Genomic DNA, 13807 nt, shown 5'->3' with positions numbered 1-13807 from the left:
TATCTGTTGTTTAAATTGTTTTTTCTGTAATTAGTAGGAGTGATGGCTTCTGTAGTTTGAGGCAGCACATGAGCATGTTCCATCAACAAATAGAGAAATGAATTAATCGCCTAAAAACATATGCTGCAATCTTCCCCAAATAAAAACTTCCTCCAAATATTAAGAAATGAATTGGTTAAGATATTTACGGAGCTCTCTGTATACAATCAAGTAACACTTATTTCCAGGAAATGAAATTGTCTCAAAAGGGACAAGATGGTGTATTCTTAGAAAATTCCCTTGCTTGTACACATACACTTGACCCCTGCATTCCCCCAAAAGGCTCCCTTTGAACTTTGCACTGATGGCGAATATGTTTTGACAAGCTCAGTGACTTTTAATACAATGACTCCACTTGTCAATGCATTGTCCAAAACTTAATGTGATTTCTTTAATCTTAATGCTTCCCACTTAATAGCTGCCTGTTCAAAATTGAAATTATTTGTTCTTTAAAAACTACCTTATTGTGCCAGGTTTTACAATGCTCTCAGAAATCAATTGAGCTGAAGCACTGTTGTTGTTGTTGTAGTCCTTTCCCTCTTTCACCCAGGAAGAGACGATTTCATGTAAACAAGATTGGGGCCAACACATGCCAATGCATTCTTAATTAAAATGCTGGCTACTAAACATAAAAGTTAAATAGTACTGTACTGAATTAAAGATCATATTTGTTATGTTCTGCTTGGCATTACTGCTCTGTTTATGAGAAAGAACAGAGACCTGACTAAGTGGCTCTGAGACTGGAGGTTACACAGCCACGCCTTCATCGGCTGCCTGGATGGAAATTCCTCTAGGAGAGGTGCCGACTCTCCCTCAGGTCAACACTTCATATGGGCTGGGAATGTACAGTGGAGTTTTTCTTGAGGACCACTAAATAATTGACCAAGGCTGCTCTTTCCCCAAGTTTTCTTAGCATTGTCTGGAGCAATGGAAGGACACCATTCATAAGCATTAGCTTTTAGAGAAATAATCAACAATTACCATGTTAGATGTTTCTAATGTAAGCTAGGGCTCACCCAAACTCTTCTGGGGCACCAATCAGTACGAAGGACTGTGAGACCTACTCTACTTTATTTGGCATTATCATGTAGTAGTAAAAAAGTACAGATTCTGGGCCTAGCTTGCCTTGGTGTGAATTCTAGTTCCACCAGTAACTGGACAATTAAGCGATTTTCCTAAACTAGTCCTGTCTTTGTTCCTTTTTTGAAAAAATGGAGATAAAAAATATGTAGTTTATTCTCTCTCTCTCTCTTTTTTTTTTTTTTTGGCTCTGGGGACAGAACTTAGGACCTTGCAGTTCCCAGGGAGGCACAGCACCACTGAGCTACATCCCTGGCCTGCAGTTTATTAACTCTTACCTGTCAATCACTGTAGAATACCATTATTTTATGAACCATTATAACGAAATAAACAGCATGTGTTAGTCAACTTTTCATCCTTGTGACAAAAGTACTGAGAGAAATTGACTGAAAGGGGGCAGAGATTTATGCGACTCACAGTTTCAGAGATTTTAGTGCTAGGCTGCTTGGCCCTTTGCCTCTGGACCTGTTGCAAGGTTTTGCATCATAGCGGGGAGTGAGCAGCAGAGAAGACTGCTTACCTCCTGGCAACTGAGGCAAGGTGTATGGGGGGCGAGGATCCTCATCTGTCGGGGATGTACCTCAATGACCTGGCTCTCTCCCATTCAGCTCAACTGCTTAAAGAGTCGGGTCCACCACTTTCCAAGAGCACCACAGGTTTTGACTGAGTTTTTAACACACGAGCCTTTGGGGGCCACTTAAGATCCAAACTATAGCAAGGATCAACCAGGGAGACAATTAAGGTGACAAAATAAACAGTTGTCACTAAATGTGTGTGCATACAAGGTATGACAACCGTATCGTGACTTCATCTGACAGGGGTAATAACGTGTTCTCTTCTGTAAGTTGTGTCCTGGTTACAGATATGTCAAGTTGAGCGAAAAATATGTCCTAGTATCCAAGAAATATGACAGTGTGCACCATATAGGACAAAAGGAATTTATTCATGGAAAGCCCTTCAAAGAGTGTTTAGCAAATACTAAGTACTGAGCAACAATAGTAAGCTATTATTTTTATTCAATAGTATTATTGGGAGAATGACAAGAACTGTCATGAAGGTTTAACTCTGGCAGTTCTATATGAAAAAATAAGGAGAAATTATTTTAACTTTGAATTGTAGAATGACAACCACAGACTTGAGAAGAGTAAAAATGACCTTTGAGTTTTCACTTTCTACAATGTTGAGGTATATGTAATTCTACACAGCGACTGCAAAGATTTACACATGCCGAAATGTTTCCATTAAGTTCCTGCTGTTAACTTTCAAATTCTCCCCATAGATGATGACAAAGCCCCTAGACAGGAGGGGGTAGTCCTAGCTATGACCTTACCTCTTATTTGTGGATAATGCCTCCTCACTATTCTCCTTCTAGAAAGCAGACTGTTCCAAACTGGTCCCTTCATAATTCAATTTATATATAATGACGTGGGCAATTCTTAATCCCCAGCCATGGGGTTTAAAGTTCAAAACTGAATCAGAAGTATTTTCTGCTTCTTCTCCTTAGATTTTTATCAATTATACATCTAGTGCTTTCTCTATGCACGAACTTTTCTTGCTAAGGCAATTGGTCTGAAGTACCTTCTAAGACGGCAAAAGTGATTTTGAAGATCTTTCTCTGTGTTACAGTTTGGATATAAAATGTCTTTCCTAAAGCTTACATGAAATGTAATTGGATCGTGAGGACTCTAACTTTATCAGGGGGTTCATCCATTGATGGATTTATAATTTGATGGCATCATTGGGAGATAATAAAAATGTAGGAAGTGGGGCCTTATTCAATGGAGAAGACCATAGGAGCATGACCATGGGCTGTATCTTGTCTCTGGCCCCTCCCTCTTTGGCCACCTCTCCCTCCTTTCCTCTCTCTCCTTCCTTCTTTCTTTTCTTCCTCCCTTCCTTCTTTCCTTTCTTCTTTCTCTCCTTATCCTCCTCTTAGGAAGAGTCTCCTCCATCACTGGGAAATATTTTTTCCAGACCTGTTTTTATTTCCATTTGAAGAGTCACCTTAGGTAAAAGCCCTTATTTTGCAGGATATTTTAATTTATGTTTTCTTGCCAATTCCACGTGGACCATAAAATCAGTGATTGGAAGCTTGTTTCTGTGACTTAATTTACCTCATATTGATATATGGAACAAGACTTCCCTGTTGAAATTCATAACCAAGAGAACAAAGATTCCAGTTGAATTTAGTCATTTTTCTGCCAGGGAAGGCTTTTGATTGGGTTTCCCTATCAGTGCTCAGGTGGCTAACAGTTTACTCCTAGCAGATATTAAATATGAGACGATTTCTTGGCTCAAAGAAATGAAAATTAAATAGGAAAGGATCATTTCTACTGTTACACATCATTTAAACACCCTAACTTGTGGGCCATTTTCACATCTTGCTTAGCATAGTAAGCTATATCAAGTTTCAGATTTGTAATTATATTTGCTACAGTTATATTTATAAAGTAACTCCTAATCATCAAAAGAATGCAATGTGTAAGTGGAGTTCTTGAATTGCTGTAATTATACCTAAACAGCTTCAGTGACCTGTGATGAGGTTTTTGCCCCAAGCAAATGAAGAAACATGTCAAGTACCTAAATTGGCTCTCCAGAAAAGATTCAAGATGTTGAGTAGTTTTGACCGTGAAGGTATCTGAAACTGTACAGTCAAATTCTTTCACAAAGAATTATTTCCTAAGACTTTGCATAGTAAGATAAACTTTGAAAAAGCACATTATTTTCCTTTTAAGATCTTTGCAGTATGGTAGAATACTTAGTAGGAAGAAAACACAAAATAAAAGCCAATTTATTTAGTTGGGAAAAGCCTGCATTTGTTACTCAAATTAGTTTTAGAGCTTTCTTCCTGCTAAAATGATTGGAACACAAAAATCAGGAGAGGCAAAAGTGTTGGGAAACCACTTTCAATTGACTTTAGCAAATATTTAACAAGTCCCCTTGAAGCAAACTGAGGGAAATTGCTAAATAATTTAAAGAGCAAGAGGAAAACAATAGTCAAAGAGGTTTGATTTTTGGAAAGCTTTCCAAATTGACAGTAATCCATAATTCAGCTAACCTTCACAGCTTTGAGGTTTAAAAAGAGAGGATGGGGAGATGAATTAGTTGTATGAGGGAGAGGTAGAGATGGAAAGAAATCACTTTTGTTTGGCTTTGATCCGATCCCCTACGGCGATGAAGGAATATGTGTGGTGAAAGATTCTAGAAAATTGTAATGTATGGAGATAGGGGGGATATCCCACAACTCCCAGGCAGTCTTCATAATATTTCTGACCTGAGATACAAATCCGAAACTCCTTGTACAAATGGAGTCAGAAACACCTTTTAACTTCCATTATATATCTTTTTAATGATTTGTTTAGCTTATAATTTTGAAGTGTTCCCTTTCCATTAGCTCTATACATATTGTGAATACTTAGCAGAATGAAAGAAAATTGCAGTATGAAGAGTTTTAGAAAGGAAAAAGATTCAAAGACTTTTGTGAAGGTAGAGTGTAGGAAGTTTATAGCAAAACAATGACAATAAATAAATAAAGGAAGCACCTGAAAAAGCACTTCTAAATAATACATTCATATTTATTAAGATATTTCTCTATGCCTGATGGTTTTAAATTTTTTCCCATTTTAATTGACCTAACACTCATAATTACTCTCAAGGTAGATACTTTTGTTATTTCTATTTTACTGGAAAGCCCACTAAGGCCCAGGTGATCTAACACATGACAGAGACAAGATTCATACTCTTGTTCAAAGAATTCATACTGTCAACTACTAGGTGCTCCTGATGCTTGTTCCACAAGCAAACTGTTAATTTTAAAGGGATTACCTGTGAGTATCCTGTTTGCTTATGGCTTTTCTTGTTAAATACAGAAATGTGTTCATTGAGATATAAACTGATGCTAAGGTCTAATTGCTACTGCAACTTATGGCTAGATACCAAGAATGGTTCTAATCAATTAAAATTTCCAACTTCAGTAATTCTTCATATTTCCCTGAATGTCGAGATTGCTTCTTGGTTCACAGAAATATCAGAAACTTGAGCAAATGATCTCAGCAGCATAGTGTCATTGGTTGGCCAGGCAGAGGTGGTAAGGCATCTTCTGCCACTCTGTGGTTGTACAAATAATTAAATGATGATTGCAAAAAAACGGGGGCAGTTCGACTGGGCTCAGTGATCCCAAATTACTCCATTTCACTAAGGTATATAGGAAAAGATTTAATAGCCTTATTACCAATGGCCTTGCCTTTAAACTACCATAGAGGTACAGCCAAGTTCTAAAGTGAAAATTGCAAGGGGACAGGTATAGTGAGGTTGAGTAAGAGTGGAAAGGCTAGAAAAGAGGGCAAAACATCAAGATGGACCATACCCTTTAATTTCCTAACTACAAAAATGGCCTTCAGATGAGTCAGAGATAAGGTTGCATTTTTTTCTTTGGTGAAAGGTGTCAATATGTTGTTTAATGATTTTGGTTTCTAGTTCAACAGAAATTTGAAGTTCTAGGGAATATTTATTGGCCCCTGTGAAATAGTAAGGACTCAATTTTTAAAAAACTTTGTACAGAGAAAGAAAAGATTTCATCTAGCACGCTCAATGCCCTGGTTTTGACCCTCAGCACCATCAAAAAAGTTAAAAATCTTAAAAGAAAAAATTTAAAATAAGCTTAAAAAACCCAAAGGACTGGTAAAACAATAAACTATAAAATTAGATTTTGTTTTCTTATGGATTCTGCCTTATTTTCCTTGCTCCTAGACTTCAAAACTTACTATAATAGAGACAGCTTGGTTTGTAAAATTGTGATGAGAGACTCTTGTTCATCTTAAGACCCTCTTTGGCTATGTGTGTGTCTAAGTGTAGACTTACAAATGAGAAACTCATAGACAGACTTTTATATTGTCTACAACCAATAAATTAAATTATACCATAAAAGATCTTTGGCATGAGACTGAATACATACACTATTCTACTGAAGCACCACAAAATCAAAACAAAAAACAGTTTAAAAGCTCTGAAATATAACTAAAGCAATCCAGAAAAACTGATTAATGTCTAACTCATAAGCACAAATGGCTAAGAGCCAACCTATTCAATTCACAATGCTAGCCACCAAGATATTTTCAGGATAGATTTTATGTACTAAAGCATGCAATTCATTAGAAACATTGCAGCAGAACTTATCAAACACACAAAAGGAATAGTAGAATACAATTTAAAAGTCAGTATTTTTCTATGTTATATATACAGTGGCAATTTATATTTGTGTTTCTACTGTGTATGTTAAGATCTAAAACACTGCAAACAGTTGAAGCCCTCTGAATACTCCCAATCCATCATTTTTTTTTATCTCTATAGTTATTATTATGTGGAATTTAGCATTCATCATTTGTGTGGATTTTTCTATATTCTTACTATATCTATAGGCCTGAGGTAGCACTGTTTTACAATTGAAACCTGAAATGAATAGATTTATTCATGAAATTTATGTGTGCTTTTTTAACTTGATTTTTTTTTGGTTTGATACTATTTGTGAGTTTTAGGTGATTCTTATATATACAATTCTAGTTCATTCATTGTATGAATACATCACAATTAACTTGCTCATTTCTTCTTTGGTGCATAAATATTTAGGTTCTTCCCAGTGTTTTTGAAAGACTGCTACAATGAAGACTCATTTGAGTATCCTTGTACACATGAACCAAAGTGTCTTCTAGGTATATACTTAAGAATGGAATTCATTCATGTAGTCCTGCAACATGTATTTACTGAGTACCTATTACATGCTAGACACTTCCTTAGCCCAAGAGTGAGTAAAATAAATAAAATCCTTACACTCAAGAATTTTGCATTCTAGTGAACAATCTAGGTAATAAAAAAACTTAAACAAGTAAATTGTACAATATGCCAGATGAGTTCTGTAGAGAAAAACACATCAGAGAGTGGAATGGAGAGTAAGTGGGCAGGACCTGCTCTTTTAAAGGGTAGTTATGGGAGGCCATAATCTGAAGGTGACATTCCAAGAGACTTAAAGGAGAGAGAGAAAGGAAAGAGCCAGTCCTGTGTAAGGAAGACTTTCCGTGTGGCTGGTGTAGACTTCTCAAGGATGAGTAGTAGAGATGAAGTCAGAGAGATGGGATTTTATTAGTATTTGTAAAGACTGGATTTTGCTTTGAGTTAGATGAGAAGCCTCTGGGTGGTTCTATGCAGTACAGTTTCATCAAAAGGAAGTATGGTAGGTGCTGTATAGAGTATGATAAGCAAAAATGGAAACAGGGAGATCTATTAGAAGGTAATGCATACATCTGAGGGAAAGATCATGGTAGTCTGGATCAGAGCCTCATCAGGGGAGGTGGTATGAAGTGGTAAGATTCAGGATATATAAAGGTAGAGCCAGGTGGATTTATTTGATGGGTTGGAAATAGGGTGTGAGCAAAAGAGGAGTCCAGGGTGACTCTAGGTCTCTTTCTCTGAACAGCTGGAAAGAGGATAGACTTTTGTTTTTTCACATGGAAAGGATTTGGAGGGTTCTTTAATTCAATACGGCTATTTAATGTCCAAGGGAGAATTCAAGTAGTCAGTTAAGTGTTATGAAAAGGTTTAGTGTATGCATATCTTAAACTTATTGTGCATCACAAAACTGTTGTCCAAGTTATTTGTATATATTTACATATGCAGGAACAATGCATATATTGTCAGATTTTTTTTTCATATTGTTAATCTGATGGTACCATGTGGTACCACATTGTTGACTAGATTTATTAACAACAATAATCCTGGGCTAAGCCCTCTGATCTTAATTTTATTCTGAAGCTACTGAATGAATATAAGCTACTGGCTAGTAGTGCTGTTGTCATATTTTCCTGACCAATGTAATCAATAAATGGGATATACCATGTACTGATAACCTTAATTTCAAAAGTGCATCAATGGCTTGTTTTTGTTCTTAGTGTCTTTGAGGATATAGAAATTTCTACAGATAGAGCTCATAGATTTGATATGGATAATCTTATTGTTTGACTTTTTTATTCATTAAGTTTATTGGTACATTTTAGGTATACAATATGATGACATTCATCATTAGGAATTTGTACCTTTGCACGATACATCTTGGTTCTTTTTTTTTTTTTGTACCGGAGAATGGACTCAGGACCTTGTACTTGCCAGGCAGGTGCCGAAACCACTGAGCTAAATCCTAGGCCCTTGGTTCTTATTTTTTCCCCATTCCCTTGGCCTTCCTTCAATCCCTCCACCTCGCTCTATTTACAAAGACTTTGTTTCTGTTTTTTTCCTTTTTTCCATATTTATTCCTTTCCCTTCTTTTCTTTCCCCTACCTCTTGAACTTCCCCTTCCCCTTTCGATCAAAGTCTTGCTAATGTAAACTAATTGGAGGCATTGGAGGTTCTGGCTTTTGATGATAAAGAGAAAGAATTTAATTAATTTTAATTACATATATTAAATAAAATTTTACAAGACTAACAATGATGTCCTAATATGCATCTTATGTTATGACTAACTGCATTTAGAGTATTAAAGCACATGTTTGGACTACTGATGGATTTTGCTTTTACTGCATTAGGTGGGTGTTTAAAACTGTTTTATCTGTTTTCCTTTTGAGTATATGCACATTAATCTTATAATATAATCTGAATAGAAGAATGTGTTTGGACCACTGTCCATAAGTGGAAATGCTTTATTTTATTTGTAGTTATTTGTCAGAGAATATGAATCCCCTTTAAAAAAACCTTTTTTTTTTTTGGTTTATGTTGGTTGACCATTATTAACTTACAAGAGAAGAGTAACTATAAAGGATTATGGTTTCTTTCATACAGAAAAATATTCTAGAAATTATTATGCTACTGCTGTCTTTGAAGATATTTGGAGTATGAATTCCATGCCTCCGAGAGTTCCGCTCATTTCCATGTCTGGAGCCAGATACAGCTACAAAGACAGCAGTAGCAACACAAAGTCTTCTCCCTGACCACAGCAGGCTCAGGAGTCAGAAGACGTGAGTTATTCCAGCCTCTACGACTAACATTATTATTATATTACTTGGCACATCATTTTACACTTGTCTATCTCAGTTCTCTTAAAAGTAAGTGGTTTAAAATATATAGTTGTTATAATAAACTATTTTCGAAAGTCTAAAGTGAAAATGTAGGGACATCAGAAGTAACTGTGAACTAAAATTTTTCAGAATTGTTTGTGTATCAATTCACAAAAGTTGAGAGTAGAGAGAACAGGGAAGGTAAACTTATCTTTATGCTCTTCTGGAGTAGTGCATGAATATTATGGAACATTAGGACAAAATTAGAGAAACATAATTTCTGACTTTTTTAATGGAATAATTCAAATGGTTATAAATAATTTGCATATCATTCAAATACTAAGTATATAACTTTAATTATTTTACACAATTTTTCTTCCATCAGCTTTACCCTCTTTTGTTGAGATTTTGTTGGACATGCAAGACTAAAGGGGGGGACTGTATTTTTTCTACTTTCTTTGTGGTTATGACTGGTATTTGCACAATGTATGAGGGTGAGGTGAGGATATATAAGTACAAATGCCTTGAAACATCTGACCTGGCTTCTCCTTACTGTTTCCTTCACTCCTCTTCTTCACTGGGCTATTTTTTCTGTTTATTAGTTTGGCTCTGCCCAGGTTTCTAGAACAAGAAGTTTTTATTTCAGGTAAATTTAAGGGTCTCTGGCCAACAGCTTTGTAGTCTACCCATGTGAATATAGCAATTTGTTTTCCTATTCTGGGCTCAGCACAAATATAGTCACTAACATCTTGCCCAGTTCCCTTAGAACTGAGTCCCTACTTAACAGCTTCGTTCTTGTGTCCTTCTGGAGCTGTGGTCCTGCTTTCCCTTGTCTAAATCTCGAAGGGTCAAATTTTCTCTCTGTGCTGCAGTCCCTACATGTGGAAGCTGAGACCTGCTGCTGCACTCGCCTATGATGTATCCCTTTAAGTACACCTGAACCTGTCCACTGACCAACCACCCAGCTCCTTTGGACACCCCACTTCCAAGCACAACTGCCAACTCTTTATACTACATGTCTCCCCACTTAGCAACGAGTACTTCTTGGGCCTTTGCTTATTTGCCTCAGATTCCCCTGTCATCCTCTTCATAAGTCTGTCAGCTGCTTCTGAGGCCCTGGGAGAAGGCATTCCAGTCTAAGAGGCTTCTCCAGTGTCTGCCTGGTTCCCCTGAATGAATGCAGCCTACACTGCTTTCTAATGCCCCAGTGCAGGACCCTTTTCTTAAATGTTTTCCTCCTTCTACAACATTTCCTTCAAAGATTTTAAGACTGTCACAAGTCTCATGTGGCCAAAAAAGCTCAGTGTGCTTAGGCAATTGTTACACATAGAAATATGTGACATAGATGACCCAGATCTTTGGAACAGAAATGAAAAAAAGCAAAAAAGCACAAACTTCAATGTGCATTTATATTTTCACCTTTCAAAACAAAAAGGAGGACACAAAAATGGCTGGCTAATTTTAAACAATGGAGCATTATAACAAAGATTTAATTCTAGAAAGAAATCATTTGCAATGTTTAATCAGTATTGGTCATGGACTTTGTTACACTGGGAGATGACAAGATAAAACTACTTATGTTAATCATACTATAGCTATTAACTAAATGAACCACTCCAGGCCCCACCAGAGAAGAAAAGGAGCCAACATATGATTTTGAATGATCCTTAGAATTACAAAATGGTTAAGTGAATTTTAATACACAAATTATGGTCTGCTCACTTGAATTGATCCTTTGATACAAAATACATTGCTTTTTGTCATTTTTGAAAGGTTATAGTATACTTGCATTGGAAATACACTTGGAAGAGGGCTATTTTGGAAATAAATATATATGGAACCATATTTTATTTGAAAAGTTGGGGAACTGCTTTGCATGATATGTCAGAACATTATTTGTTCCCAAGATTAGTGAGTTTAAAAGAAATGAAAATAGAATCTTAAAAGAAATAATTTCTTTCCCATCAGAGGAAAAATAATAGGAAAATAAAATTCTTATGAAAACATAAATAGACTATAATGACAGAAGTACACGAAAACATTAAGAAGTTTTTTACTGCCCCCTGCTGTCAGTTTCCGAAAGAAATAATGGAAAAAATGACTGCAAAAACTGACAAACTGCATTTGTTGAACAAATTGGTTGGGGGGAAAAAAGCCTTCCTTTAATTAAACCACTTTTCAGCCAGTAATGCTAATGCTTACTTCATGTTTTGTGGGAAGTAATTTGTAAAACTAAGAAACCAACATCACCAAAGTGTGTATTAGTAACATCAGGTGAAAGGTATAGTTTGTGCTTTGTGAAATATTGAGAATTAAAAAATTTCCAGTGTTTAAATTTTCATCCAGTGATGTCTAATTTACTGTTTCCAAATTAAACTATTTTGCATTTGCTTTTAAATATTTATATAACTTAGCTAAAATATTCATTGTTAATAATAGTAAAACTTTCAAAACGAATGAATGCTTATTTCTGTAGTATAATCCTGACAAAATACTATTAGGGTTTTTGCACCCGAAATCAAGAAATGAGAAATAATAAAGTGAGTAGGTTATACTAATGCAGTGACATCACTAATTAAAGGTGGGGTCCTGATGGGAAGCGCTTCAGTATGATTACCAATCCCGCTCTTTAACATGTTTGTACGAGAAGGTATAAAGTCTGCAATGAATGAGAAAAAGTTACAGAAATTATGATAGACACAGCGCTATGAGATATTAAGTGTGCACTCATCATATTTTATTGCACCTATACTCTAATGTCCATGCCTGTGCATAAAGACTGGAACCTCTGGTGCTTCTGATTTGGTTTCTCTTTCTTTGTTAGAAAAGTTTTGTCTTTGCTTGCATCTCATTGGAGGTGTGTACATGTACTTGACAGATTATGTGCCAATTTAGCTCATCCTCTATGGCTGGCCTCTGTCCATCTTTGAAATGAAACTTCTACCTCCTGACAATTTCTGGCCATCCTTAGCAGCTCATTTTCAAATATACACTTTTCTCAGTACTTTGTACACATCAGCTTCCTGTGTTAAGGTGCCCTGGCTGTTATTAATTCTAGAGTCCCGCGTAACAACCTGCTTATGCTCCTTTTTGCCTGTCACATCTTTTGTTTTCTTCCAAGTTAGCAGCACAGATGATCCATGATGACAGAAATATCCTGCCAGGGATATTAACACTACTAGGATTTTCAAGTTGAGGTGCTTTTTGCCTTGCTATCTCAGTGACCAGAGGGCTAACTACACAGGAAGCCTTTCCTCTCTTCACATTCAAAGAACAACAAAACCATTTGAAATTTGAAATACAAAGGTCTTACCTGACCCGAGGAGTTGGGTTCCCAGTGACTCTACACTCCAAATAAATGCGACTTCCTTCCTCGACTTCTTGGCTCCTCAGCTTCTGGATGAACCGAGGTGCGGTGGGGAAGTGGGGGGCCTTCGTGGGTTGCGGGCGAGAGGTGCTATTGCACTGTGGCCTTGCCACACGCTGGTCAGGCTGGTAGCAGTGCCTGGTCTCAGGCAGCTTGAGCTCTGGTTCCATTTCTTGATGGTCTTCCGTGGGGCTCTGGCTGGCTGAGGCACTCCTCAGGGTTGACGGCTGATTTTTAGGAGACAGATACCCACTGTCTGGTGATGACAACTCCCCATTTGGGCTCCTGTTTCTTGGTTTTACTCCTCTAAATATGGATGTCAGCTCCTCAATGAAATTAGCCGCTTTGTCACACAGCTCACTCTGGGGACTGGCCTTGCTTTGATGTGCTGGTTTGGGCTTTGCATTTGTGCTGGGAGCTTTTGCACCCCTTTTGGCAGCCTTTCGGAGGCTCCGGATATAACTCGGCCTAGCAAACTGGGGGGACACGGCAGATTTCCTCCTTGAAGCAGGTGAAGCGATCCTCTCATTTGCTTCTTCTGCCGCAGGCTGGATAGATGTTGGTTTATTATTCTGAGGTCTTTCTGAAGAGATTGGCTCACCCAGTTTGGTGTCCTTGTGGGAACGACTCTCACAGACGCTAACAGGAGAGGTGTTGAAAATCTGCGAGATCTCCTTTTCTGAGTCAAAATCCTCTGTCTCAGAGTTGGCTATAGCTCTCCGGGCCAGGTCAAGGCTCTTGTTTATCTCTTCCTGGCTAAGAAAAGCAGACAGCCCTGGGGAGAAGTCAGCATTCTTGCTTTCTTCCTGCACGTCTGATAAGGAATCATAGAAGGAGTCGTGGGAGGACGTCTCTGACATATTTGAACAGTTTTCATACACGCATGCCTTCAACAGGAAGCCAGAAGCCCTGAAACCCGTTTTCTTCTTGTGTTCTGAAAGACAACATAGAATTATTAGTAGTAATGATTTTTCTCTATTTTTTCCTAACGCTGCAATCTACCAATTGAGAGAAACATCAAAGAGAACAAATATACCAGTTTTCTCATTCCATGAGTTGGAAGAAATGTCAGTTATATTTGTGTTTATCACCTACTACTATTTTAATGTAATATATACCTCATCAGTGAATATCAAATGTCTCACTAACCAGAATTGAGTAATCCAAGTAGGTGCTACCTAGAGCAGGTGTGATTAGCGTAGCAAGGCATTCAGAACTTCTCGTTGGCTCCTTCCTACCCACACACCTCATTAAAGCCCCCATTTCATTGATTTATGAGATT

The 13807-nt window shown here is 37.2% G+C and overlaps 1 protein-coding gene across 7 annotated transcripts in view; it reads right to left on the bottom strand.

Moving 5' to 3' along the window:
* Palld (palladin, cytoskeletal associated protein) overlaps nt 1–13807 on the bottom strand; it is a 403828-nt gene that overhangs the window by 376954 nt on the left and 13067 nt on the right. For all 7 annotated transcript variants that reach the window (XM_087216935.1, XM_004852917.4, XM_021264916.2 and 4 more), the window contains exon 2: nt 12472–13459. In XM_087216935.1, coding sequence (XP_087073061.1) covers nt 12472–13385 — 914 coding nt within the window. In that variant the 5' untranslated portion in view covers nt 13386–13459. The remainder of the gene's footprint in view (nt 1–12471; nt 13460–13807) is intronic.

This window comes from Heterocephalus glaber, unplaced genomic scaffold, assembly GCF_053883595.1.
Source record: "Heterocephalus glaber isolate CG9 unplaced genomic scaffold, H.glaber_assembly_v1.0 deba00001461, whole genome shotgun sequence".
NCBI classification, from domain to species: Eukaryota; Metazoa; Chordata; class Mammalia; order Rodentia; family Bathyergidae; genus Heterocephalus; species Heterocephalus glaber.
The sequence above is the reverse complement of the archived record's forward strand: the minus strand, read 5'-3'. Positions and strand labels throughout refer to the sequence as shown.